The sequence below is a fragment of the Staurois parvus genome, unplaced genomic scaffold (assembly GCF_062004578.1).
Source record: "Staurois parvus isolate SC_StPar_1 unplaced genomic scaffold, SC_StPar_1.0 ptg002195l, whole genome shotgun sequence".
NCBI lineage: Eukaryota > Metazoa > Chordata > Amphibia > Anura > Ranidae > Staurois > Staurois parvus.
In genome coordinates this window covers 1-26,869 of record NW_028319991.1, presented here as the reverse complement: position 1 = coordinate 26,869, position 26,869 = coordinate 1, and the positions used below count along the sequence as shown (strand labels likewise).

Below are 26,869 nucleotides of genomic sequence, written 5' to 3'. Positions count from 1 at the left end.
AGGGTGGGGGACTCTCGACTTCTGATGTAAGGAGGGTGGGGGGCTCTCGACTTCTGATGTAAGGAGGGTGGGGGGCTCTCGACTTCTGATGTAAGGAGGGTGGGGGGCTCTCGACTTCTGATGTAAGGAGGGTGGGGGACTCTCGACTTCTGATGTAAGGAGGGTGGGGGACTCTCGACTTCTGATGTAAGGAGGGTGGGGGACTCTCGACTTCTGATGTAAGGAGGGTGGGGGACTCTCGACTTCTGATGTAAGGAGGGTGGGGAACTCTCGACTTCTGATTTAAGGAATGTGGGGGGCTCTCGACTTCTGATGTAAGGAGGGTGGGGGAGCTCTCGACTTCTGATGTAAGGAGGGTGGGGAACTCTCGACTTCTGATGTAAGGAGGGTGAGGGACACTTGTCTTCTGAAGGGGGGGGCTCTTGACATCTGATGTATGGAGGGTGGGGGACTCGACTTCTGATGTAAGGAGGGTGGGGGACACTTATCTTCTGATGGTGTGTGGGGGGACTCTTGACTTCTGCTGGGGGGCTCTTGACATCTGATGTACAGAGGGGTGAGGTGCTCTGGACATCTACAAATACTACCAGCCCTTCAACCATAATGCAGAGTTCGACATCCCTGCTCTATAGTATTCCCTTTCTCTCCTACCCTAATAGCTACATAAAAAGTTATGCAGGGTATTTGAGAGGAGGGGCAGAGGAGCTGGGCCAGCACGGACACCAGTTAGACCCCCTCTCAGAACAGGAGAGGGCTATGACCCTCAGGGAGGGAGATGGGCTATGCCAGCATTGCATTCTTGCCTGATCACATGACAGCGGCAGCAATCAGCCTCCTTACCTCGCCCTGTACACAGGTATCTGCACTTGTGGCAGTCCAGGATCCCTCCCCCCGACTCTTCATAATATTCCATTTCATGCATCCGGGCTCCATTGGGAGGAAATGATCTACGAGGCAAAAAAACCACGAATGAAGATTAACCTCGTACATACCTCCACAGACACATCCAAGCTGCCACCTAAAACTGGCCACACACGTTACAATCTGCACCATCTGTCCACAGATTCACCAAAACTGTATGATCTGCCTACCTAACGGACCCATCCAATATATATCCAATCAGGCTGGCCCGGATCGGATAACCTGATGAATCGGATTATAGCGTGTATGGCTTTAAGATGGCCGTGTGCTAGCAAAACTCCAAATGAACCTTCGTACAAACATTCCGATCAGCACATTCCACGATAAAACGAATGTCCTTTGAATGAACTTCATAAATTTCGTTTGCTTTTGACCTCTTGCTGCCCACCTAACGCATACGTGCCGAGACAAAGCGGTGGGCTTTAACCACTTGCTGACCGCAGTATAGCCGAACGATGGCTACAGGGCAGTCGTCCAATTCTGGGAGGGAGCCATATGACGTTCTCCGAGAACCGTGCACCCGTCCATCGGATACAGCTGATCACAGATCATGACAAAGGGCCAATCAGAGCGGCCCTTCACCATGTGATCACAGCTGAGCATGATGTAAACAGACTTGCCGGTTATCAACAATGCGGACCCCGCATTTACTTTATCCGCTCTCCCCGGACCCCGCATTCACTATATCCGCTCTCCCCGGACCCCGCATTCACTATATCCGCTCTCCCCGGACCCCGCATTCACTATATCCGCTCTCCCCGGACCCCGCATTCACTATATCCGCTCTCCCCGGACCCCGAAATCACTGTATTTGCTCTCCCCGGACCCCAAAATCACTGTATCCGCTCTCCCCGGTCCCCACATTCACTATATCCGCTCTCCCCGGACCCCGCATTCACTATATCCGCTCTCCCCGGACCCCGCATTCACTATATCCGCTCTCCCCGGACCCCGCATTCACTATATCCGCTCTCCCCGGACCCCTCATTCACTATATCTGCTCTCCCCGGACCCCGCATTCACTATATCCGCTCTCCTCGGACCCTGCATTCACTGTATCCGCTCTCCCCCGACCCCGCATTCACTATATCTGCTCTCCCCGGACCCCGCATTCACTAGATCTGGTCTCCCGCAGTACACAGAACATGGAAATGCAAAATTTTTGTAAATATAAACTGCTAAATCCCTTTTCTCATCAGCAGTATATAGCTGTCTTGTGTCTTCTATCAGTGTCCAGAAGAGCACTGGTTACAGCTTGTAGGACGACTTTTCATTCTGCTCTAGGAGGATGCAGGACCCCTGACCTCTGTCTGGACAGCGCTGATTGGCCCTGTGCTAATCACATGCACTCTCCCAAGGAAAAAAAAAAGCTCTCTTTAGCAATACACACCAAATTGAGCATGTGCAGAGTGACTCCACACAATATGTCTTATCAGGAGATAAGAGGGGGACACTGGAAGAAGGGGAGAATCAGAGAAGACAGGATCAAACAGCCTTTTTACACAATGCAGAGGATTAACCCCTTAGGTTCCATAGTGAGTATAACAAGAATGCTTTACTGCATCTACAGACTGATTGTACTGTTGGGGGTTTAGTAACACTTTAATATCGCTTTAACACCTACATGTTGAACATATGGTATGGAGATTTACTAAGACAGGAGCACTCGGAATCTGGTGCAGCTGTGCGTGGGAGCCAATCAGCTTCTAAATCCAGCTTGTCCAATTAAACTTTGACAATAAAACCTGGATGCCGATTGGTTTCTATGCATAGCTGCACCAGATTTTGCACCTTTCAGTAAATCTTCCCCTTTGTGTCTGTGGTTGGCTGAGGTTGTTGTGCTGAGAGCGCACCCTGAGAAAAAGAAAACTAATGCAGGCACCTCATCCAAGGACTGCATTATATTCAATTTTAGTTCTTGGGTTTAGATACATGGGCAGGTTACAAGGGGCTAGCACTCACCTCTCTGATGGGACATTGCTGTCCATAGGATAACCCCGTCGGTCTGGACTGTGTGTGTAGGGCTCATGCGGTCTCTCTCTCTCCTCATATCGGTTTCGGCTTTTCTCCTTGTGATAGTCTTCGCTTCCCCGGTGCTGGTCGTAGCTCTTCTCGGACTGGTAGTCTCTCCCCCGGTGCTGGTCGTAGCTCTTCTCGGACTGGTAGTCTCTCCCCCGGTGCTGGTCGTAGCTCTTCTCGGACTGGTAGTCTCTCCCCCGGTGCTGGTCGTAGCTCTTCTCGGACTGGTAGTCTCTCCCCCGGTGCTGGTCGTGGCTCTTCTCGGACTGGTAGTCTCTCCCCCGGTGCTGGTCGTGGCTCTTCTCGGACTGGTAATCCTCTCTGTCCTTATACCGACTTCTGTCGGGGTGACTGCGGCTGTGCCCTCTGTCCTCCCTGTCTCTGCCCCGGTCTCTCTGCCCCCTCTCATCGCGGTATTGCTCGCGCCCCAAGTCTTCTCTGGGTCTACGCGCTCCCCGATCCTCTCGGTCCTGGCGCCTGTCTTGGTTCTGGCTTTGCTCGTCCCGGTTCCTGCCATTGCCGCGTCCATGCTGATATTCGGAATCCCAGTCCGGTGCGCTCCTCTGGTCATGTCTGTGTTTCCTGGAGGGGCGACCTTCCCCATCGCTTGGATAAGGCCCAGAATCCACCATGATCGGACCTGTAAAAGAGAAAGGACAGTTGTGAGTAGAGATGAGCGAAGTATTCAAAAATTCGATTCGACTGATTCGGCGAATTCGTAGAAAAATTTCGATTCGAGTCGAATATATTCGCTGTGAATTTAACTTAAAAAAGGGTGTTTCTAGGCTTCAGAGAGACTTAATATTAGTGCTGAACACTGTACCTTTAATTTAAATGCCCTTGGAGTCTGCTGGGGAAGAGAAATAATACTGTCAGGCAGTATGACATGCAGATGAGTGCCGTCGATCTTAGAATCACCGCACACTTCACTCATTTGGCCAGTCACGGGGCCAAAACCAGAGTGTGGAGCCACAGTGTGGCGGTGGAGGCAGCAGCAATGGGAGGCCATACAGCACCCTATGACAAAAATGGAAACCACCAGCAGTGTGAGGAGACCTGAAAGTGGCACATGGCAGAGTGTGGCGATAGAGACAGCAGCAATGGGAGGCCGTACAGGGACCCATGACACACTCTGGACCTGGCAGCAGCATGAGGAGGCGGTACAGGGGCCCATGGCAGATTACGGGCCTGGCAGCAGCATGAGGAGTCGGTACGGGGGCCCATGGCAGATTACAGGCCTGGCAGCAGCAATGGGAGGCCGTACAGGGACCCATGACACAATCTGGACGTGGCAGCAGCATGGGGAGGCGGTACAGGGGCCCATGACAGATTACGGGCCTGGCAGCAGCATTTGGAGTCGGTACGGGGGCCCATGACACACTCTGGACCTGGCAGCAGCATGAGGAGGCGGTACAGGGGCGCATGACAGATTACGAGCCTGGCAGCAGCAACTTGGACAGGAGGACGTTCAGTTTCTGCACCGTCTGGTGCGTGCTCGCAAACTGTTGTCTCTTGGAAACGGATTCCAAGAAAGACTGCTGACGGAATCCGTGAAGAGGAGTAGCAGGAGAAGGAGCATCTGAACGAGCGGAATATGCCAACAAGCGACAACAGGGGCCCATGGCAGATTAGGGGCCTGGCAGCAGCTATGGGAGGCCCGTAATCTGCCAGCACCCTATGACAAAAAATGGAACCCACCAGCAGTGTGAGGAGACCTGAAAGTGGCACATGGCAGAGTGTGGCGATGGAGACAGCAGCAATGGGAGGCCGTACAGGGACCCATGACAGACTCTGGACCTGGCAGCAGCATGAGGAGGCGGTATATAGGGGCCTATGGCAGATTAGGGGCCTGGCAGCAGCTATGGGAGGCCCGTAATCTGCCAGCACCCTATGTCAAAAAATTCTACACACCAGCAGTGTGTGAGACCTGAAAGTGGCACATGGCAGAGTGTGGCGATGGAGACAGCAGCAATGGGAGGCCGTACAGGGACCCATGAGAGACTCTGGACTTGGCAGCAGCATGAGGAGGCGGTATAGGGGCCCATGGCAGATTAGGGGCCTGGCAGCAGCTATGGGAGGCCCGTAATCTGCCAGCACCCTATGACAAAAAATGGAACACACCAGCAGTGTGAGGAGACCTGAAAGTGGCACATGTTTGGGGCATGATTCATGGCGGATTTAGTCAGTTGTGTCAGGAACTGGTGGTTTGAAATCCAGACTAATCCACGCCTGATTCATTTTCACAAACGTCAGTCTCTCCACACTTTGGGTGGACAGTCGTGTCCTCCGCGGAGTTGCAATACCTCCTGCCGCACTAAACACGCGCTCCGATGCCACGCTACTGGCCGGGCATGACAGCCTTTCAAGGGCAAATTCAGCTAGTTGGGGCCAAAGGTCAAGTTTCGTTGCCCAGTAGTCAAGGGGATTGTCTACCTCGGTTGGCAGGGTGCTGTCCAAGTAGGCCCAAGCCTGTTGTTTGAGGTCCTGCTCCAGGTCCACCTGATGCTGCTGCTGCTGCTGCTGCTGCGGCTGGTTAGTAGTTTCCTCACTGCGCTGGTGAAGAAAGCTACTCATCATCGACTGCAGACTGAGGCAGCCGCTGCTGGTGGAGCTGCCACTGCTCCTACCACCCCACCCCTCCCCTGCTGCCATGGCAGCGGAACGCGAGCGCACAGGGCCCACAGTGTCTGAGGATGGACGTTGGCGCAGACAGGCAGAGACCAGCTGACTACATAGGTGGTTTTTATAGTACGTTATTTTGGCCTCCCTCTCAGCAGGTGTGAAAAAGGCCACCATTTTTGAACGGTAGCGAGGGTCCAACAAGGTGGACAGCCAAAAGTCATCCCTCTGTCTGATGGTTATTATTCGGCTGTCGCTACGCAAGCAAGCGAGCATGCTATGGGCCATTTGTGCCAAGGAATGCGAGGGACTCCCTGCCTCCATCTCCACAGCATACTGCCACGGTGCGTCTGGGTCCTCTGTCTCCTCCTCCTCCTCCTCTACCAGATGCTCCTGCTCCTCCACTCCTGTCCGCTGAGTGGAAAAACCACCCATTTCACTCAATAATTCCTGAGCACCAATGTCCTCCTCTACCTCCTCCTCTTCTTCCTGTCCTGCCCCCACAGGGGTCATGTGGCGTTGAGATCTGTGCGCCACGTCTACCGCACCCTGACCAGCCATTGTTAACAGCATTTGTTCCAGGACGTGCAACAGAGGAATGACGTCGTTCATCCCATAGTCCTGCCGACTCACGAATAGCGTGGCCTCCTCAAAGGGCCTGAGCAAGCGCAGGTGTCACGCATGAGCTGCCAATGGCTGACATCTAAGTTACACAGGGAGTACCTTTATCCGCTTTTAACATCAGGAAATCGGTGATGGCCTTTCGCTGTTCGTAAAGGCGGTCTAACATATGTAGGGTTGAATTCCACCTTGTTGCAACGTCACAGCATGAGGAGTCGGTACGGGGGCCCATGGCAGATTACGTGCCTGGCAGCAGCAATGGGAGGCCCGTAATCTGCCAGCACCCTATGTCAAAAAATTCAACACACCAGCAGTGTGAGGAGACCTGAAAGTGGCACATGGCAGAGTGTGGCTATGGAGACAGCAGCAATAGGAGGCCGTACAGGGACCCATGACACACTCTGGACTTGGCAGCAGCATGAGGAGGCGGTATAGGGGCCCATGGCAGATTAGGGGCCTGGCAGCAGCTATGGGAGGCCCGTAATCTGCCAGCACCCTATGTCAAAAAATTCTACACACCAGCAGTGTGTGAGGAGACCTGAAATTGGCACATGGCAGAGTGTGGCGATGGAGACAGCAGCAATGGGAGGCCGTACAGGGACCCATGAGAGACTCTGGACCTGGCAGCAGCATGAGGAAGCGGTATATAGGGGCCTATGGCAGATTAGGGGCCTGGCAGCAGCTATAGGAGGCCCATAATCTGCCAGCACCCTATGTCAAAAAATTCTACACACCAGCAGTGTGTGAGGAGACCTGAAAGTGGCACATGGCAGAGTGTGGCGATGGAGACAGCAGCAATGGGAGGCCGTACAGGGACCCATGAGAGACTCTGGACCTGGCAGCAGCATGAGGAAGCGGTATATAGGGGCCTATGGCAGATTAGGGGCCTGGCAGCAGCTATAGGAGGCCCATAATCTGCCAGCACCCTATGTCAAAAAATTCAACACACCAGCAGTGTGAGGAGACCTGAAAGTGGCACATGGCATGAGACACTGTGGACCTGGCAGCAGCATGAGGAGGCGGTATATAGGGGCCCATGGCAGATTAGGGGCCTGGCAGCAGCTATGGGAGGCCCATAATCTGCCAGCACCCTATGTCAAAAAATTCTACACACCAGCAGTGTGTGAGGAGACCTGAAAGTGGCACATGGCAGAGTGTGGCGATGGAGACAGCAGCAATGGGAGGCCGTACAGGGACCCATGAGAGACTCTGGACCTGGCAGCAGCATGAGGAAGCGGTATATAGGGGCCTATGGCAGATTAGGGGCCTGGCAGCAGCTATGGGAGGCCCGTAATCTGCCAGCACCCTATGTCAAAAAATTCTACACACCAGCAGTGTGTGAGGAGACCTGAAAGTGGCACATGGCAGAGTGTGGCGATGGAGACAGCAGCAATGGGAGGCCGTACAGGGACCCATGACAGACTCTGGACCTGGCAGCAGCATGAGGAGGCGGTATATAGGGGCCTATGGCAGATTAGGGGCCTGGCAGCAGCTATGGGAGGCCCGTAATCTGCCAGCACCCTATGTCAAAAAATTCTACACACCAGCAGTGTGTGAGACCTGAAAGTGGCACATGGCAGAGTGTGGCGATGGAGACAGCAGCAATGGGAGGCCGTACAGGGACCCATGAGAGACTCTGGACCTGGCAGCAGCATGAGGAAGCGGTATATAGGGGCCTATGGCAGATTAGGGGCCTGGCAGCAGCTATAGGAGGCCCATAATCTGCCAGCACCCTATGTCAAAAAATTCTACACACCAGCAGTGTGTGAGGAGACCTGAAAGTGGCACATGGCAGAGTGTGGCGATGGAGACAGCAGCAATGGGAGGCCGTACAGGGACCCATGAGAGACTCTGGAACTGGCAGCAGCATGAGGAAGCGGTATATAGGGGCCTATGGCAGATTAGGGGCCTGGCAGCAGCAATGGGAGGCCTGTAATCTGCCAGCACCCTATGTCAAAAAATTCTACACACCAGCAGTGTGAGGAGACCTGAAAGTGGCACATGGCAGAGTGTGGCGATGGAGACAGCAGCAATGGGAGGCCGTACAGGGACCCATGACAGACTCTGGACCTGGCAGCAGCATGAGGAGGCGGTATATAGGGGCCTATGGCAGATTAGGGGCCTGGCAGCAGCTATGGGAGGCCCATAATCTGCCAGCACCCTATGTCAAAAAATTCTACACACCAGCAGTGTGTGAGGAGACCTGAAAGTGGCACATGGCAGAGTGTGGCGATGGAGACAGCAGCAATGGGAGGCCGTACAGGGACCCATGACAGACTCTGGACCTGGCAGCAGCATGAGGAAGCGGTATATAGGGGCCTATGGCAGATTAGGGGCCTGGCAGCAGCTATAGGAGGCCCATAATCTGCCAGCACCCTATGTCAAAAAATTCAACACACCAGCAGTGTGAGGAGACCTGAAAGTGGCACATGGCATGAGACACTGTGGACCTGGCAGCAGCATGAGGAGGCGGTATATAGGGGCCCATGGCAGATTAGGGGCCTGGCAGCAGCTATGGGAGGCCCATAACCTGCCAGCACCCTATGTCAAAAAATTCTACACACCAGCAGTGTGTGAGGAGACCTGAAAGTGGCACATGGCAGAGTGTGGCGATGGAGACAGCAGCAATGGGAGGCCGTACAGGGACCCATGACAGACTCTGGACCTGGCAGCAGCATGAGGAAGCGGTATATAGGGGCCTATGGCAGATTAGGGGCCTGGCAGCAGCAATGGGAGGCCCGTAATCTGCCAACACCCTATGTCAAAAAATTCTACACACCAGCAGTGTGTGAGGAGACCTGAAAGTGGCACATGGCAGAGTGTGGCGATGGAGACAGCAGCAATGGGAGGCCGTACAGGGACCCATGACAGACTCTGGACCTGGCAGCAGCATGAGGAGGCGGTATATAGGGGCCTATGGCAGATTAGGGGCCTGGCAGCAGTTATGGGAGGCCCGTAATCTGCCAGCACCCTATGTCAAAAAATTCTACACACCAGCAGTGTGTGAGACCTGAAAGTGGCACATGGCAGAGTGTGGCGATGGAGACAGCAGCAATGGGAGGCCGTACAGGGACCCATGACAGACTCTGGACCTGGCAGCAGCATGAGGAAGCGGTATATAGGGGCCTATGGCAGATTAGGGGCCTGGCAGCAGCTATGGGAGGCCCGTAATCTGCCAGCACCCTATGTCAAAAAATTCTACACACCAGCAGTGTGTGAGACCTGAAAGTGGCACATGGCAGAGTGTGGCGATGGAGACAGCAGCAATGGGAGGCCGTACAGGGACCCATGAGAGACTCTGGACCTGGCAGCAGCATGAGGAAGCGGTATATAGGGGCCTATGGCAGATTAGGGGCCTGGCAGCAGCTATAGGAGGCCCATAATCTGCCAGCACCCTATGTCAAAAAATTCTACACACCAGCAGTGTGTGAGGAGACCTGAAAGTGGCACATGGCAGAGTGTGGCGATGGAGACAGCAGCAATGGGAGGCCGTACAGGGACCCATGACAGACTCTGGACCTGGCAGCAGCATGAGGAAGCGGTATATAGGGGCCTATGGCAGATTAGGGGCCTGGCAGCAGCAATGGGAGGCCCGTAATCTGCCAACACCCTATGTCAAAAAATTCTACACACCAGCAGTGTGTGAGGAGACCTGAAAGTGGCACATGGCAGAGTGTGGCGATGGAGACAGCAGCAATGGGAGGCCGTACAGGGACCCATGACAGACTCTGGACCTGGCAGCAGCATGAGGAGGCGGTATATAGGGGCCTATGGCAGATTAGGGGCCTGGCAGCAGCTATGGGAGGCCCGTAATCTGCCAGCACCCTATGTCAAAAAATTCTACACACCAGCAGTGTGTGAGACCTGAAAGTGGCACATGGCAGAGTGTGGCGATGGAGACAGCAGCAATGGGAGGCCGTACAGGGACCCATGAGAGACTCTGGACCTGGCAGCAGCATGAGGAAGCGGTATATAGGGGCCTATGGCAGATTAGGGGCCTGGCAGCAGCAATGGGAGGCCCGTAATCTGCCAGCACCCTATGTCAAAAAATTCTACACAACAGCAGTGTGAGGAGACCTGAAAGTGGCACATGGCAGAGTGTGGCGATGGAGACAGCAGCAATGGGAGGCCGTACAGGGACCCATGACAGACTCTGGACCTGGCAGCAGCATGAGGAGGCGGTATATAGGGGCCTATGGCAGATTAGGGGCCTGGCAGCAGCTATGGGAGGCCCATAATCTGCCAGCACCCTATGTCAAAAAATTCTACACACCAGCAGTGTGTGAGGAGACCTCAAAGTGGCACATGTTTGAGGCATGATTCATGGCGGATTTAGTCAGTTGTGTCAGGAACTGGTGGTTTGAAATCCAGACTAATCCACGCCTGATTCATTTTCACAAACGTGAGTCTCTCCACACTTTGGGTGGACAGTCGTGTCCTCCGCGGAGTTACAATACCTCCTGCCGCACTAAACACGCGCTCCGATGCCACGCTACTGGCCGGGCATGACAGCCTTTCAAGGGCAAATTCAGCTAGTTGGGGCCAAAGGTCAAGTTTCGTTGCCCAGTAGTCAAGGGGATTGTCTACCTCGGTTGGCAGGGTGCTGTCCAAGTAGGCCCAAGCCTGTTGTTTGAGGTCCTGCTCCAGGTCCACCTGATGCTGCTGCTGCTGCTGCGGCTGGTTAGTAGTTTCCTCACTGCGCTGGTGAAGAAAGCTACTCATCATCGACTGCAGACTGAGGCAGCCGCTGCTGGTGGAGCTGCCACTGCTCCTACCACCCCACCCCTCCCCTGCTGCCATGGCAGCGGAACGCGAGCGCACAGGGCCCACAGTGTCTGAGGATGGACGTTGGCGCACAAAGGCAGAGACCAACTGACTACATAGGTGGTTTTTATAGTACGTTATTTTGGCCTCCCTCTCAGCAGGTGTGAAAAAGGCCACCATTTTGGAACGGTAGCGAGGGTCCAACAAGGTGGACAGCCAAAAGTCATCCCTCTGTCTGATGGTTATTATTCGGCTGTCGCTACGCAAGCAACCGAGCATGCTATGGGCCATTTGTGCCAAGGAATGCGAGGGACTCCCTGCCTCCATCTCCACAGCATACTGCCACGGTGCGTCTGGGTCCTCTGTCTCCTCCTCCTCCTCCTCTACCAGATGCTCCTGCTCCTCCACTCCTGTCCGCTGAGTGGAAAAACCACCCATTTCACTCAATAATTCCTGAGCACAAATGTCCTCCTCTACCTCCTCCTCTTCTTCCTGTCCTGCCCCCACAGGGGTCATGTGGCGTTGAGATCTGTGTGCCACGTCTACCGCACCCTGACCAGCCATTGTTAACAGCATTTGTTCAAGGACGTGCAACAGAGGAATGACGTCGTTCATCCCATAGTCCTGCCGACTCACGAATAGCGTGGCCTCCTCAAAGGGCCTGAGCAAGCGGCAGGTGTCACGCATGAGCTGCCAATGGCTGACATCGAAGTTACACAGGGGAGTACCTTTATCCGCTTGTAACATCAGGAAATCGGTGATGGCCTTTCGCTGTTCGTAAAGGCGGTCTCACATGTGTAGGGTTGAATTCCACCTTGTTGCAACGTCGCAGATCAGGCGATGCTGTGGAATTCCGTTCTGCCGCTGCAGCTCAAGGAGGGTGTGCTTTGCGGTGTAGGAATGGCTGAAATGCATGCAAAGTTTACGTGACATTTTAAGGATGTCTTGCAGTGGGATGGTGGATTTTAAGAACCGCTTGACAACCAGATTGAACACGTGAGCCATGCATGGCGCATGGCACAACCTTCCTTGACGCAGAGCAGACACCATGTTCTTTCCGTTGTCGGTCAACATGGTTCCGATTTTCAGTTTGCGCGGAGACAGCCATCTGTCGATTTCTCTGTTCATTACACTCAGAAGTTCCTCCCCTGTGTGACTACGTTCGCCAAGGCATACCAGGTGCAGAACAGCGTGACACCGTTGCGCCCTGCACATGTGATATGCCGGTCGGGTAATGGGACTTGGCACGGGGGTGGCGGCTGAGGACACGGCGGAAGAAGAGGTGGTAGAGGCGGACATCTTTGCCGGACCAAGGACGTGCAAACGTGGAGGCAAAAGCGGCGTGACCTGTCCAAGTTGCTGGTGCGGCTGTGACGGCACCACGTTCACCCAGTGGGCCGTAAATGACATGTACTGTCCCTGACCATAGTTACAGCTCCACACGTCGGCGCTGCCGTGCACTTTGGCAGAGACCGACATGCTCAAAGACTGGCCCACCATGTCTTCTACATGTGAATGCAGGGCTGGCACTGCCTTTTTGGCGAAGAAATGATGGCTTGGCACTCTCCACCGCGGCGCGGCACAAGCCATCATTTCTCGGAAAGGTGCTGAGTCCACCACTTGGAAAGGGAGGGACTGCAGCACCAGCAACTTGGACAGGAGGACGTTCAGCTTTTGCACCGTCGGGTGCGTGCTCGCAAACTGTTGTCTCTTGGAAACGGATTCCAAGAAAGACTGCTGACGGAATCCGTGAAGAGGAGTAGCAGGAGAAGGAGCATCTGAACGAGCGGAAGATGCCAACGAGCGACAACTCCCCTCAGCAGAGGTGTTGGAGCCTTGACTGGCTGATGGAGGGCGATTGACGTCGGGTGACGGAGCAAGTAACGGAGCGGGTGATGGAGCGGGGGCTGGGGCGGGCAGAACCGCCGTATCTTTATCACGGTTTTCCCAGGCCACCAAATGGCGACGCTGCATATGCTGCCGCAACGCTGTAGTCCCAACATGGGCCCCCTGGCCACGCTTGACTTTCTGGCCACATAGTCGACATACGGCTACGTTTACTTCCTCGGGCGGCTTGACGAAAAATTGCCACACCGCCGAGTAGGAAACTTTGCCCCCGATACTCCTCACTGGCTGACTGCTGCTTCCTCTGTGCACACCGGCACCACTACTGGCCGTGGTGGTAGGCTGCAGTGGAGCTGGTGCTCTACTCCGTGGACGTTTGGCTCCACTGACACTGCTGCGACCCTGCTGCTGTCTCCTGGGCAACCCACCGACTGTTTTGCTCGCTGCCAAGCTGCCACCCTCTTCTCCTGATGATGCGGAAGAAATTGCCTGATGACGACGAGGCTGCCAAGTGCGATCAGCCTCATCATCATCAATTAGGGTCTCCGCCTCACTACTAGCCCCCTCGGCTGCGTCTGGGTCAGGAGACAGACCTGTCTCTAGACCGGCTACCGAGCCACTCTCCTCGCCACTACTTCTTCGCCTGGCTGCTGAAAAGGCGGATGTCTCCCCCCGTTCCTGACCGCCCTCTGTTAGCTCTTCCTCACTGTACAGTGGGGCTGAGCCCACAGCATGCGATACTTCGCTTGGTGAGGGAACACCAAAGGACAGGGGCAGGTAGAGGACACGTGATTTCAGTGGGCTTGGTCCCGGGCCATGCCAACTAACGGTTGTGTCTGACGTACCCACCGACCGTTGGCTGTAGGTGTCAGAGGTGACCTGGGAAGAGGAAGACGACCGAGCCAACCAATCGACGACGGCAGGGTTGTCGGTGGAGACACGACCGCTGGATGACACCGGGAGCACTGGCCTCTGGCTGCGAATAGTGCTGCCTCGACCCCTTCCTCTGCTGCCACGTCTGCTCGCTCCTAAAACATTGCCTCCTCTGCCACTCCTCTGCATGTTGTCTGACATACTCTTTAATTAAACGATTATGTGTCCCTGAGTAACAATTCTGTGTCCCTGAGTAACAATTCTGTGTCTGTGCGAGTAACAATTCTGTGGCCCTAAGTAACAGTTCTGTGGCCCTCAGTAACAATTCTGTGTCCCTGATTAACGTTTCTGTGGCCCCAAGTAACAGTTCTGTGGCCCTCAGTAACAATTCTGTGTCTGTGCGAGTAACAATTCTGTGTCTGTGCGAGTAACAATTCTGTGGCCCTAAGTAAAGTTTCTGTGGCCCTAAGTAACAATTCTCTGGCACTCAGTAACAATTCTGTCTGTCCCTGAGTAACAATTCTCTGGCACTCAGTAACAATTCTGTCTGTCCCTGAGTAAAAATTCTGTGGCCCTAAATAAAGTTTCTGGGGCCCTGAGTAACAATTATCTGGCACTCAGTAACAATTCTGTCTGTCCCTGAGTAACAATTCTCTGGCACTCAGTAACAATTCTGTCTGTCCCTGAGTAAAAATTCTCTGGCCCTAAGTAAAGTTTCTGTGGCCCTGAGTAACAATTCTCTGGCACTCCGTAACAATTCTGTCTGTCCCTGAGTAACAATTCTCTGGCACTCAGTAACAATTCTGTCTGTCCCTGAGTAACAATTATCTGGCACTCGGTAACAATTCTGTCTGTCCCTGAGTAACAATTCTCTGGCACTCAGTAACAATTCTGTCTGTCCCTGAGTAAAAATTCTGTGGCCCTAATTAAAGTTTCTTTGGCCCTAAGTAACAATTCTCTGGCACTCAGTAACAATTCTGTCTGTCCCTGAGTAACAATTCTCTGGCACTCCGTAACAATTCTGTCTGTCCCTGAGTAACAATTCTCTGGCACTCAGTAACAATTCTGTCTGTCCCTGAGTAAAAATTCTGTGGCCCTAAGTAAAGTTTCTGTGGCCCTGAGTAAAAATTCTCTGGCACTCCGTAACAATTCTGTCTGTCCCTGAGTATGAATTCCGTGGCCCTAACTAGCGTTTCTTTGTCCCTAAGTAAAGTTTCTGTGGCCCTCAGTAACAGTTCTGTGTCTGTGCGAGTAACAATTCTGTGTCTGTGCGAGTAACAATTCTGTGGCCCTAAGTAAAGTTTCTGTGGCCCTAAGTAACAATTCTCTGGCACTCCGTAACAATTCTGTCTGTCCCTGAGTAACAATTCTCTGGCACTCAGTAACAATTCTGTCTGTCCCTGAGTAAAAATTCTGTGGCCCTAAGTAAAGTTTCTGTGGCCCTGAGTAACAATTCTCTGGCACTCCGTAACAATTCTGTCTGTCCCTGAGTAACAATTCTCTGGCACTCAGTAACAATTCTGTCTGTCCCTGAGTAAAAATTCTGTGACCCTAAGTAAAGTTTCTGTGGCCCAGAGTAACAATTCTCTGGCACTCCGTAACAATTCTGTCTGTCCCTGAGTATGAATTCTGTGGCCCTAACTAGCGTTTCTTTGTCCCTAAGTAACAGTTCTGTGGCCCTGAGTAACAATTCTGTGTCTGTGCGAGTAACAATTCTGTGGCCCTAAGTAACAGTTCTGTGGCCTTCAGTAACAATTCTGTGTCTGTGCGAGTAACAATTCTGTGTCTGTGCGAGTAACAATTCTGTGGCCCTAAGTAAAGTTTCTGTGGCCCTAAGTAACAATTCTCTGGCACTCAGTAACAATTCTGTCTGTCCCTGAGTAACAATTCTCTGGCACTCAGTAACAATTCTGTCTGTCCCTGAGTAAAAATTCTGTGGCCCTAAGTAAAGTTTCTGTGGCCCTAAGTAACAATTCTCTGGCACTCAGTAACAATTCTGTCTGTCCCTGAGTAACAATTCTCTGGCACTGAGTAACAATTCTGTCTGTCCCTGAGTAAAAATTCTGTGGCCCTAATTAAAGTTTCTGTGGCCCTAAGTAACAATTCTCTGGCACTCAGTAACAATTCTGTCTGTCCCTGAGTAACAATTCTGTGGCCCTAATAACGTTTCTGTGGCCCTAAGTAACAATTCTCTGGCACTGAGTAACAATTCTGTCTGTCCCTGATTATGAATTCTGTGGCCCTAACTAGCGTTTCTTTGTCCCTAAATAACGATTCTGTGGCCCTCATTAACAAGTCTGTGTCCCTGAGTAATGGTTCTCTGTCCCTAAGTAACTTTTCTCTGTCCCCAATTATCGTTTCTGTGGCCCTAACTCTGTCCCTGTCCCTAGTACAGAGCGGTCTGCCTCTGTTCAATGACTGCAGGCAAATGAAGAATTCCAAAATGGCCGCTATTTATAGCTCGACCATTACACAGTGCTGGCTGGCTGGCTGCTGATAGGCTGATGCGATCACATGTAGTTGAGGCATGCATTATGGGTCAGCGCGCCTTGTCTGCGCGCCTTCCCAGACATCCCCGCTCCGTCGCCGCACATGTCAGCCGCCATTTTCTGAAAAATTTCGATTCGCGCGTCCGAATTAGGCTATTTTTCGGATTCGGCACGAATCGAAATTTTTCAGATATTCGACTCGAATTCCACTTCGGATACTTCGATTCGCTCATCTCTAGTTGTGAGGAAGGAGGCTTCATCTTCACTGCAGTCGATACATTGTAATTTGCACTGCGGTTGATACAATTGATACATTGTACTGGAAATCTGCATTTCCCAGAGAAATACCTGGCTTGTCTCTGCTCTGGAAGAAAGTCCTTTTGTTTTAGCAGATTCCAAAAAAAAGCAGTGAGCCGAGCCCAGCGGGTGATCCCTGCACACAATACAGGGAGGAGGGACACACCCCACTCCTCAGCATGGACTTTCCTATCTAGAAGCAAAATAATTGGAATTACTTAAAAAGGGCCGGAACGCCGACAAGAGTGCTGAATGGAAGAAACGGAGAAAAGTGACGGCAGAAAAAAGACCAAGTGGGGGGCAACAGAACAAGGGGGGGGGGGTAGCAGAACAGGAGAGTGTATGAGAGTGGCTTGGGGTGAAGGGGTAAGAAGAGGGGTGCAGGGAGCGCTAGGGGAAGTAAAAGGCTCTTTATGATGGTCTGGTTCGTCCTGTTCCCACTGATCATCCTTGAGATGTTTCCACAGCTTCAGTCCACCTGTGAGGACATTCAGTGGATTGGAGTCCACCTGTGGGACATTCAGTGGATTGGAGTCCACCTGTGGGGACATTCAGCGGATTGGAGTCCACCTGTGGGGACATTCAGCGGATTGGAGTCCACCTGTGGGGACATTCAGCGGATTGGAGTCCACCTGTGGGGACATTCAGCGGATTGGAGTCCACCTGTGGGGACATTCAGGTGGTTGGAGGCCACCTGTGGGGACATTCAGTGGATTGGAGTCCACCTGTGGGACATTCAGTGGATTGGAGTCCACCTGTGGGGACATTCAGTGGATTGGAGTCCACCTGTGGGGACATTCAGTGGATTGGAGTCCACCTGTGGGGACATTCAGTGGATTGGAGTCCACCTGTGGGGACATTCAGTGGATTGGAGTCCACCCGTGGGGACATTCAGTGGATTGGAGTCCACCTGTGGGGACATTCAGTTGATTGGACAGGATTAGGAAAGGCATACACCTGTCTATAGAAGGTCCCACAGGTAACAGTGCATGTCAGAGCACAAACCAAGCCATGAAGTCCAAGGAATTGTCTGTAGACCTCCGAGACAGGATTATATCAAAGCACAGATCTGGGGAAGGGTCCAGAAACATTTCTGCAGCATTGAAGGTCCCAATGAGCACAGTGGCCTCCATCAACCGTAAATGGAAGAAGTTTGGAACCACCAGGAATCTTCCTAGAGCAGGCCGCCCGGCCAAAATGAGCGATTGAGGGAGAAGGGCCTTAGCCAGGGAGGTAACCAAGCACCCGATGGTCACTCTGAAAGAGCTCCAGTGTTTCTCTGTGGAGAGAGGAGAACGTTCCAGAAGAACAACCATCTCTGCAGCACTCCACCAATCAGGCCTGTATGGTAGAGTGGCCAGATGGAAGCCACTCCTCAGTAAAAGGCAAATGGCAGCCTGCCTGGAGTTTGCCAAAAGGCACCTGAGGGACTCTCATACCATGAGAAACAAAACTCTGTGGTCTGATGAAACAGAGATTGAACTCTTTGAACTGAATGCCAAACGTCATGTGTGGAGGAAACCAGGCAATGCTCATCACCTGGCCAATACTATCCTTATAGTGAAGCATGGTGGTGGCAGCATCATGCTGTGGGGATGTTTTTCAGTGGCAGGAACTGGCAGACTAGTGAGGATGGAAGGAAAGATGAATGCAGCAATGTACAGAGACATCCTTGATGAAAACCTGTTCCAGAGCACTCTGGACCTTAGACTGGGGCAACGGTTCATCTTTCAACAGGACAACAACCCTCAGCACACAGCCCACATCACAAAGGAGTGGCTACGGGCCAACTCTCTGAATGTCCTGGAGTGGCCCAGCCAGAGCCCAGACTTGAACCCGATTGAACATCTCTGGAGAGATCTGAAAATGGCTGTGCACCAACGCTACCCATCCAACCCGATGGAGCTGGAGAGGGACTGCAAAGAAGAACGGGAGAAATCGCCCAAAAATAGGTGTGCCGAGCTTGTAGCATCATACTCAGAACGACTCGAGGCCGGAATGGGGGCTAAAGGGGCTTCAACAAAGTACAGAGCAAAGGCTGGGAATACTTATGTACATGGGGGGGGGGCTGGGAATACTTATGTACATGGGGGGGGGGTTCTTTTCATTTTTAATAAATTGCAAACATTTCAAAACAAACTTCTTTCACGTCGTCATTATGGGGGATTGTTTGTAGAATGTTGAGGGAAAATATGCATTGAATCCATTTTGGAATAAGACTGTAAAATAAAAAAAATGTGGCAAAAGGTAATCACTGGGAATACTTTCTGGATGCTCTGTATATACTGTAGATGGAGGATCTCTGTATAGTCAGGTATATAGATGGGGGATGGAGGATCTCTGTATAGCCAGGTATATAGATGGGGGGTGGCGGATCTCTGTATAGCCAGGTATATAGATGGGGGATGGTGGATCTCTGTATAGCCAGGTATATAGATGGGGGATGGTGGATCTCTGTATAGCCAGGTATATAGAGGGGGGATCTCTGTATAGCCAGGTATATAGATGGGGGATGGTGGATCTCTGTATAGCCAGGTATATAGAGGGGGGATCTCTGTATAGCCAGGTATATAGATGGGGGATGGTGGATCTCTGTATAGCCAGGTATATAGATGGGGGATGGTGGATCTCTGTATAGCCAGGTATATAGAGGGGGGATCTCTGTATAGCCAGGTATATAGATGGGGGATGGAGGATATCTGTATAGCCAGGTATATAGATGGGGGATGGAGGATCTCTGTATAGCCAGGTATATAGATGGAGGATGGAGGATCTCTGTATAGCCAGGTATATAGATGGGGGATGGAGGATCTCTGTATAGCCAGGTATATAGATGGGGGATGGAGGATCTCTGTATAGCCAGGTATATAGATGGGGGGTGGCGGATCTCTGTATAGCCAGGTATATAGATGGGGGATGGTGGATCTCTGTATAGCCAGGTATATAGATGGGGGATCTCTGTATAGCCAGGTATATAGAGGGGGGTGGAGGATCTCTGTATAGCCAGGTATATAGATGGGGGTGGAGGATCTCTGTATAGCCAGGTATATAGATGGGGGGTGGAGGATCTCTGTATAGCCAGGTATATAGATGGGGGGGGTGGAGGATCTCTGTATAGCCAGGTATATAGATGGGGGGTGGAGGATCTCTGTATAGCCAGGTATATAGATGGGGGGTGGAGGATCTCTGTATAGCCAGGTATATAGATGGGGGGTGGAGGATCTCTGTATAGCCAGGTATATAGATGGGGGATCTCTGTATAGCCAGGTATATAGATGGGGGTTGGAGGATCTCTGTATAGCCAGGTATATAGATGGGGGATGGCAGATCGCTGTATACAGGTATATAGATGGGGGATGGCAGATCGCTGTATACAGGTATATAGATGGGGGATGGCAGATCGCTGTATACAGGTATATAGATGGGGGATGGCAGATCGCTGTATACAGGTATATAGATGGGGGATGGCAGATCGCTGTATACAGGTATATACAGGTGAAACTTGAAAAATAAGACTATGGTGCAAAAATTGATTTATTTCAGTGCAGCAACTTAAAAGGTGACACTAATATACGAGACTCATTCCATGCAAAGCAAGATAGTTCAAGCCGTGATTTGTCATCATTGTGATGATTATGGCTTACAGCTCATGAAAACCTCAAATCCACAATCTCAGAAAGTGAGAATATTCCATGCAATCAATAAAACACAGATTGTACATAGAACAATATCGGACCTCTGAGAAGTAGAAGCTGCATATGTACTCAGTACTTGGTTGGGGCCCCTTTTGCAGCAATTACTGCCTCAATGCGGCGTGGCATGGAAGCTATCAGCCTGTGGCACTGCTGAGGTGTTATGGAAGACCAGGATGCTTCAATAGCGGCCTTCAGCTCTTCTGCATTGTTCGGTCTCATGTCTCTCATCTTTCTCTTGGCAATGCTCCATAGATTCTCTATGGGGTTCAGGTCAGGGGAGTTTGCTGGCCAATCAAGCACAGTAATCCCACGGTCATTGAACCAGGTTTTGGTGCTTTTGGCAGTGTGGGCGGTGCCAAGTCCTGCTGGAAAATGAAGTCAGCATCCCCATAAAGCTGGTCTGTGGAAGGAAGCATGAAGTGCTCCAAAATCTCCTGGTAGACGGCTGCGGTGGCCCTGGACTTAATGAAGCACAGTGGACAAACACCAGCAGATGACATGGCTCCCCAAATCAACACAGACTGTGGAAACTTCACTGGACTTCAAGCATCTTGTAGTGTGTGCCTCTCCATTCTTCCTCCATACTCGGGGTCCTTGGGCCTCTCCATTCTTCCTCCATACTCTGGGTCCTTGGGCCTCTCCATTCTTCCTCCATACTCGGGGTCCTTGGGCCTCTCCATTCTTCCTCCATACTCGGGGTCCTTGGGCCTCTCCATTCTTCCTCCATACTCGGGGTCCTTGGGCCTCTCCATTCTTCCTCCATACTCGGGGTCCTTGGGCCTCTTCATTCTTCCTCCATACTCGGGGTCCTTGGGCCTCTCCATTCTTCCTCCATACTCGGGGTCCTTGGGCCTCTCCATTCTTCCTCCATACTCGGGGTCCTTGGGCCTCTCCATTCTTCCTCCATACTCGGGGTCCTTGGGCCTCTCCATTCTTCCTCCATACTCGGGGTCCTTGGGCCTCTCCATTCTTCCTCCATACTCGGGGTCCTTGGGCCTCTCCATTCTTCCTCCATACTCGGGGTCCTTGGGCCTCTCCATTCTTCCTCCATACTCGGGGTCCTTGGGCCTCTCCATTCTTCCTCCATACTCGGGGTCCTTGGGCCTCTCCATTCTTCCTCCATACTCGGGGTCCTTGGGCCTCTCCATTCTTCCTCCATACTCGGGGTCCTTGGGCCTCTCCATTCTTCCTCCATACTCGGGGTCCTTGGGCCTCTCCATTCTTCCTCCATACTCGGGGTCCTTGGTTTCCAAATGAGATGCAAAAGTTGCTCTCCTCAGAAAAGAGGACTTTGGACCACTGAGCACCAGACCAGGTCTGTTTTTCTTTAGCCCAGGTAAGACGCTTCAGATGTTGTTTGTTGTTCAGGAGCGGCTTGACAAGAGGAATACGACATTTGAAGCCCATGTCCAGGATCCGTCTGTGTGTGGCGGCTCTTGATGCACTGACTCCAGCCTCAGTCCACTCCTTGTGAAAGTCCCCAACACTTTTGAATGGCCTTTTCCTGACAATCCTCTCCAGGCTGCGGTCATCCCTGCTGCTTGTGCACCTTTTCCTGACAATCCTCTCCAGGCTGCGGTCATCCCTGCTGCTTGTGCACCTTTTTCTTCCACACAACTTTCTATTAATGTGCTTTGATGCAGCACTTTGGGAACATCCAACTTCTTCTGCAATTCCCTTTTGAGGCTTTCCCTCCTTATGGAGGGTGTCAGTGATGGTGTCAGGTCAGCAGTCTTTCCCATGATTGTGATTCCTACTGAACCAGACTGAGAGACCATTTAAAGGCTCAGGAACCCTTTGCAGGTGTTATGGCTGAATGAGCTGATTAGAGTGGGACACTTTGAGCCGAGATTATTCCACCTTTTCACAATATTCTCATTTTCTGAGATTGTGGATTTGGGGTTTTCATGAGCTGTAAGCCATAATCATCACAATGATGACAAATCACGGCTGGAACTATCTTGTTTGCATGGAATGAGTCTCATATATTAGTTTCACCTTTTAAGTTGCTGCACTGAAATCAATGAATGAATGCACCAGATTCTCATTTTTCGAGTTTCACCTATAGATGGGGTATGGCAGATCTCTGTATATAGATGGGGTTGGCGGATCTCTGTATATAGATGGCGGATCTCTGTATATAGACGGGGGTTGGCGGATCTCTGTATATAGATGGGGGATCTCTGTATATAGATGGGGGTTGGCGGATCTCTGTATATAGATGGGGGTTGGCGGATCTCTGTATATAGATGGGGGTTGGCGGATCTCTGTATATAGATGGGGGTTGGCGGATCTCTGTATATAGACGGGGGTTGGCGGATCTCTGTATATAGATGGCGGATCTCTGTATATAGATGGGGGTTGGCGGATCTCTGTATATAGATGGGGGTTGGCGGATCTCTGTATATAGATGGCGGATCTCTGTATATAGATGGCGGATCTCTGTATATAGATGGGGGATCTCTGTATATAGATGGTGGATCTCTGTATATAGATGGGGGTTGGCGGATCTCTGTATATAGATGGGGGTTGGCGGATCTCTGTATATAGATGGGGGATCTCTGTATATAGATGGTGGATCTCTGTATATAGATGGCGGATCTCTGTATATAGATGGTGGATCTCTGTATATAGATGGGGGTTGGGGGATCTCTGTATATAGATGGGGGTTGGGGGATCTCTGTATATAGATGGGGTATGGCGGGGTTCATACCTTCCAGTAATACCTGTCATACCTGTTGCTGATTTAGGAGCAGCACACTGACACCACGCCCTGTTGCTCACAGCAGCCAATCAAAATACTTGTCTCCTTCTTTAACTCTGTGCAGGTGAATTGAGAGCTGAAATCTGATTGGCTGCTATAAACAACCCAGAATGACCCACTCAGCACACTTTATACCTCTCAGCCCCCCTTGTGTCTGCATGGAGTGAGTCCTGCTGCCCCCATGCACTTTGTCCCATCCCCCGACACCGCCACCCCCCCGGTCCCCGTCCATCTCCGCTCCTCCGCTCACCTCTGATCCCTCTTATCTCCTCCGCAACTCAGCAAACAGCCGGAACCGAAACTCCACTACCTGGGGGCGCGCTCCCGACGCCTCTACACACCTGAGCGCGCCCCCGGGGGCCGAAACTAGCTCTCTAGCGCGCGCGCCCGCTTGCAAGTTCTTGGAGGAGCGTGCACAGGGAGCTGAGGGATGTTCGCGGCGCGCGCTCAAAGGGAAAGACACGCTGATTGGGCGAGTCTGCGTGCTGCCCCGGGAGCGGATTGGCCCAGGGATGTGTGTACGGTGCGCTGATTGGCCAGGGATGTGTGTACCGTGCACTGATTGGCCAGTTCGCAATGGCTATGTCTGGGCTTGTGTGCGGCGATGACATGAGCGGTGAGAGCCGAGCCTGGAATGATAACAGAGGGGGCCAAACAAGGGTGTCATGGGGTGCAGGGAGAGGGGGCACTATATGGGGTGCAGGGAGAGGGGGGCACTCTATGGGGTGCAGGGTGAGGAGAGGGGGGCACTACATGGGGTGCAGGGTGAGGAGAGGGGGGCACTATATGGGGTGCAGGGTGAGGAGAGGGGGGCACTATATGGGGTGCAGGGTGAGGAGAGGGGGGCACTATATGGGGTGCAGGGTGAGAGGGGGGCAGGGGGCACTATATGGGGTGCAGGGTGAGGAGAGGGGGGCAGGGGGCGAGGAGAGGGGGGCAGAGGGCACTTTATGGGGTGTAGGGTGAGGAGAGGGGGGCAGGGGGCACTATATGGGGTGCGGGGCGAGGAGAGGGGGGCAAGGGGCACTATATGGGGTGCGGGGTGAGGACAGGGGGGCACTATATGGGGTGCAGGGTGAGGAGAGGGGGGCACTATATGGGGTGCAGGGTGAGAGGGGGGCAGGGGGTACTATATGGGGTGCAGGGTGAGGAGAGGGGGGCACTATATGGGGTGCAGGGTGAGGAGAGGGGGGCAGGGGGCACTTTATGGGGTGTAGGGCGAGGAGAGGGGGGCAGGGTGAGGAGAGTGGGGCAGGGTGAGGAGAGGGGGGCAGGGGGCACTATATTGGGTGCAGGGTGAGGAGAGGGGGGCAGGGGGCACTATATGGGGTGCAGGGCGAGGATAGGGGGCACTATATGGGGTGCCGGGTGAGGAACGGGGGACAGGGAGCACTATATGGGGTGCAGGGTGAGGAGAGGGGGGCACTATATGGGGTGCTGGGCGAGGAGAGGGGGGCAGGGGGCACTATATGGGGTGCAGGGTGAGGGGAGGGGGGCAAGGGGCACTAAATGGGGGTGTTATAGGGTGAAGTGTCAGGAGAGAGGTACAGGGGGAGCAGAGAGCTCTGTATGAGGGTGTTATGGGGTGAAGGGCGAGAAGAGGGGTGTGGGGGGGGGGAATTAAATGGGGGTGATTTGGGGTGAAGGGTGAGGAGAGGGGTGCAGGTGGCACCAGGGGGGCAGAAGGCTCTGTATGAGGGTGTTATGGTGTGAAAGGTAAGGAGAGGGGTGCAGGGGGTACTAGGGGGAGCAGAAGGCACTGTACGAGGCTGTTTTGCGGTGGAGGGGAAGGAGAGGGTGCAGGGGGCTCTGTATGAGGGTGTTATGGGGTGAAGGGTCAGGATAGGGGTGCAGGGGGCACTAGGGGGAGTTGAAGGCTCTGTATGAGGGTGTTATGGGGTGAAGGGGTAAGGAGAGGGGTGCAGGGGGCACTAGAGGTAGCAGAAGGTTCTGTATGAGGGTGGCAGGGGCTGAAGGGGTAAGAAGAGGGGGGCACTAGGGGGAGCTAAAGGTTCTGTATGAGGGTGGCAGGGGCTGCAGGGTAGGGAGAGGGGTGCAGGGAGGGCCCCTAAAAGATCAGAAGGCTTTGAATGAGAGTGACATGGGGTGAAGAGGGGTGCAGGGGGCTGTAGGAGGAGCAGAAGGCTCTAGAGGGGGGTAGCAGAAGGCTCTGTATAAGGGTGTCATGGGGTTGGGGTGCTGACTCCCACTATGACCCGTCCTTGTCTTCCATTGGACCTGTAGCCAGTGTTTGTTACTTTTACCCTTCACCATTTACAACCCAATTTTAAAGTGAACCTGTATGTTGCCCAATTCTGAGGGTCTGTATGAACCCTCTCTGTTTGTTCTCCTCGGTTGCCTGAGCTCTGTGCTGGTGTTGATTTCCTTGATTTCAGCATTAACCTAATGAGATCTATATATAAAACATTTGTTATACGAATGTCAGAAGCATTCCTGCAAACTGAAAAAAATGTTCCCGTAATTTTCTTAGTAGATTCATTCCTGTATCAACAGTTCCATCTAGTGGCCGAGCTGTTACATAGCTTCCTGTCTGAGCTATTTCATAAAACTATTCCGCAGTTTGGCCACTAGGTGGAGCTGCTGATACAGGCATTAATCTCCTGCTCTAGTTGCTGGGTCGGGTCGAATGCTTCTGACGTTTGTTCAGCGAATGTCTCTGGACGATTCATAACTCAATTTCTTCTTTTATTTATATTTGTAGGGTCGTGTCGGGAGGATGTTTCGGTTGTGGCCAAGGCTGTCTGGCTGGTGATGCAGAGAAGAGACTTCCAGAACTTTGAACGGATCGTAGAATTCTTGGATCTGACGCATGACCAGGCTCCGGGTCTGATCTGCTATAGGCACCATGCCCGGCTCAGCGCAGGCCTAAGAGGCAAGGTCAGTGGGAGGGATTCTCTGCAGTCTTGTGTGGGGCTTTCCAAATCCTAAGACATGGATAACTTGCATGAATAAAAGGAGATAAGTAAGAAAAGCTGCTGGATTTAGGTTTCCTGAAGCCCAGTTTCATTTTCTAATAAAGCCAAGCATGGGCTCTGTGTCCCATCCTACCACTATGAGAAAGCAGCCGTTAGGAAGAGCGCCCCCTAGTGCTATAGGAAGGTGTCCTGGCCTGAGGGCTGCACATGCAGTGCAACCTCTCCTCCTTCAGCTCAGATGAACTTAGTGGCTGCAACAAGGCTCTGTATGAGGGTGTTATGGGGTGGAGGGTAAGGAGAGGGGTGCAGGGGGCAATGTGGGGGGCAGAAGGCTTGGTATGAGGGTGTTATGGGGTGAAGGGTAAGGAGAGGGGTGCAGGGGGCACTAGGGGGGGCAGAAGGCTCTGTATGAGGATGTTATGGGGTGAAGGGGTAAGGAGAGGGGGGGGCAGAAGGCTCTGTATGAGGGTGTTATGTGGTGAAGGGGTAAGGAGAGGGGTGCAGGGGGCACTAGGGGGGGGGGGGGCAGATGGCTCTGTATAAGGGTGTTATGGGGTGAAGGGGTAAGGAGAGGGGTGCAGGGGGCACTAGGGGGGGGGGGAGGGCAGATGGCTCTGTATGAGGGTGTTATGGGGTGAAGGGGTAAGGAGAGGGGTGCAGGGGGCACTAGGGGGGGGGCAGATGGCTCTGTATGAGGGTGTTATGGGGTGAAGGGGTAGAGAGAGGGGTGCAGGGGGCATTAGGGGGGGCAGAAGGCTCTGTATGAGGGTATTATGGGGTGAAGGGGTAAGGAGAGGGGTGCAGGGGGCACTGGGGGGGGGGCAGAAGGCTCTGTATGAGGGTGTTATGGGGTGGAGGGGTAAGGAGAGGGGTACAGGGGGCACTGGGGGGGCAGAAGGCTCTGTATGAGGATGTTATGGGGTGAAGGGGTAAGGAGAGGGGTGCAGGGGGCACTGGGGGGGGGGGGCAGAAGGCTCTGTATGAGGATGTTCTGTGGTGAAGGGGTAAGGAGAGGGGGGCACTAGG

The 26,869-nt window shown here is 52.9% G+C and overlaps 1 protein-coding gene across 2 annotated transcripts in view; it reads right to left on the bottom strand.

Annotated features, from left to right (window-relative positions):
* Nucleotides 1-23,308, bottom strand: part of MARVELD3 (MARVEL domain containing 3) — a 37,202-nt gene extending 13,894 nt beyond the window's left edge. For both annotated transcript variants that reach the window (XM_089665452.1, XM_089665451.1), the window contains exons 1-3: nt 23,158-23,308; nt 2,884-3,580; nt 841-947 (exon numbers count right to left, since the gene is read on the bottom strand). In XM_089665452.1, coding sequence (XP_089521578.1) covers nt 841-947; nt 2,884-3,572 — 796 coding nt within the window. In that variant the 5' untranslated portion in view covers nt 3,573-3,580; nt 23,158-23,308. The remainder of the gene's footprint in view (nt 1-840; nt 948-2,883; nt 3,581-23,157) is intronic.
* Nucleotides 23,309-26,869: the final 3,561 nt, after the last annotated feature.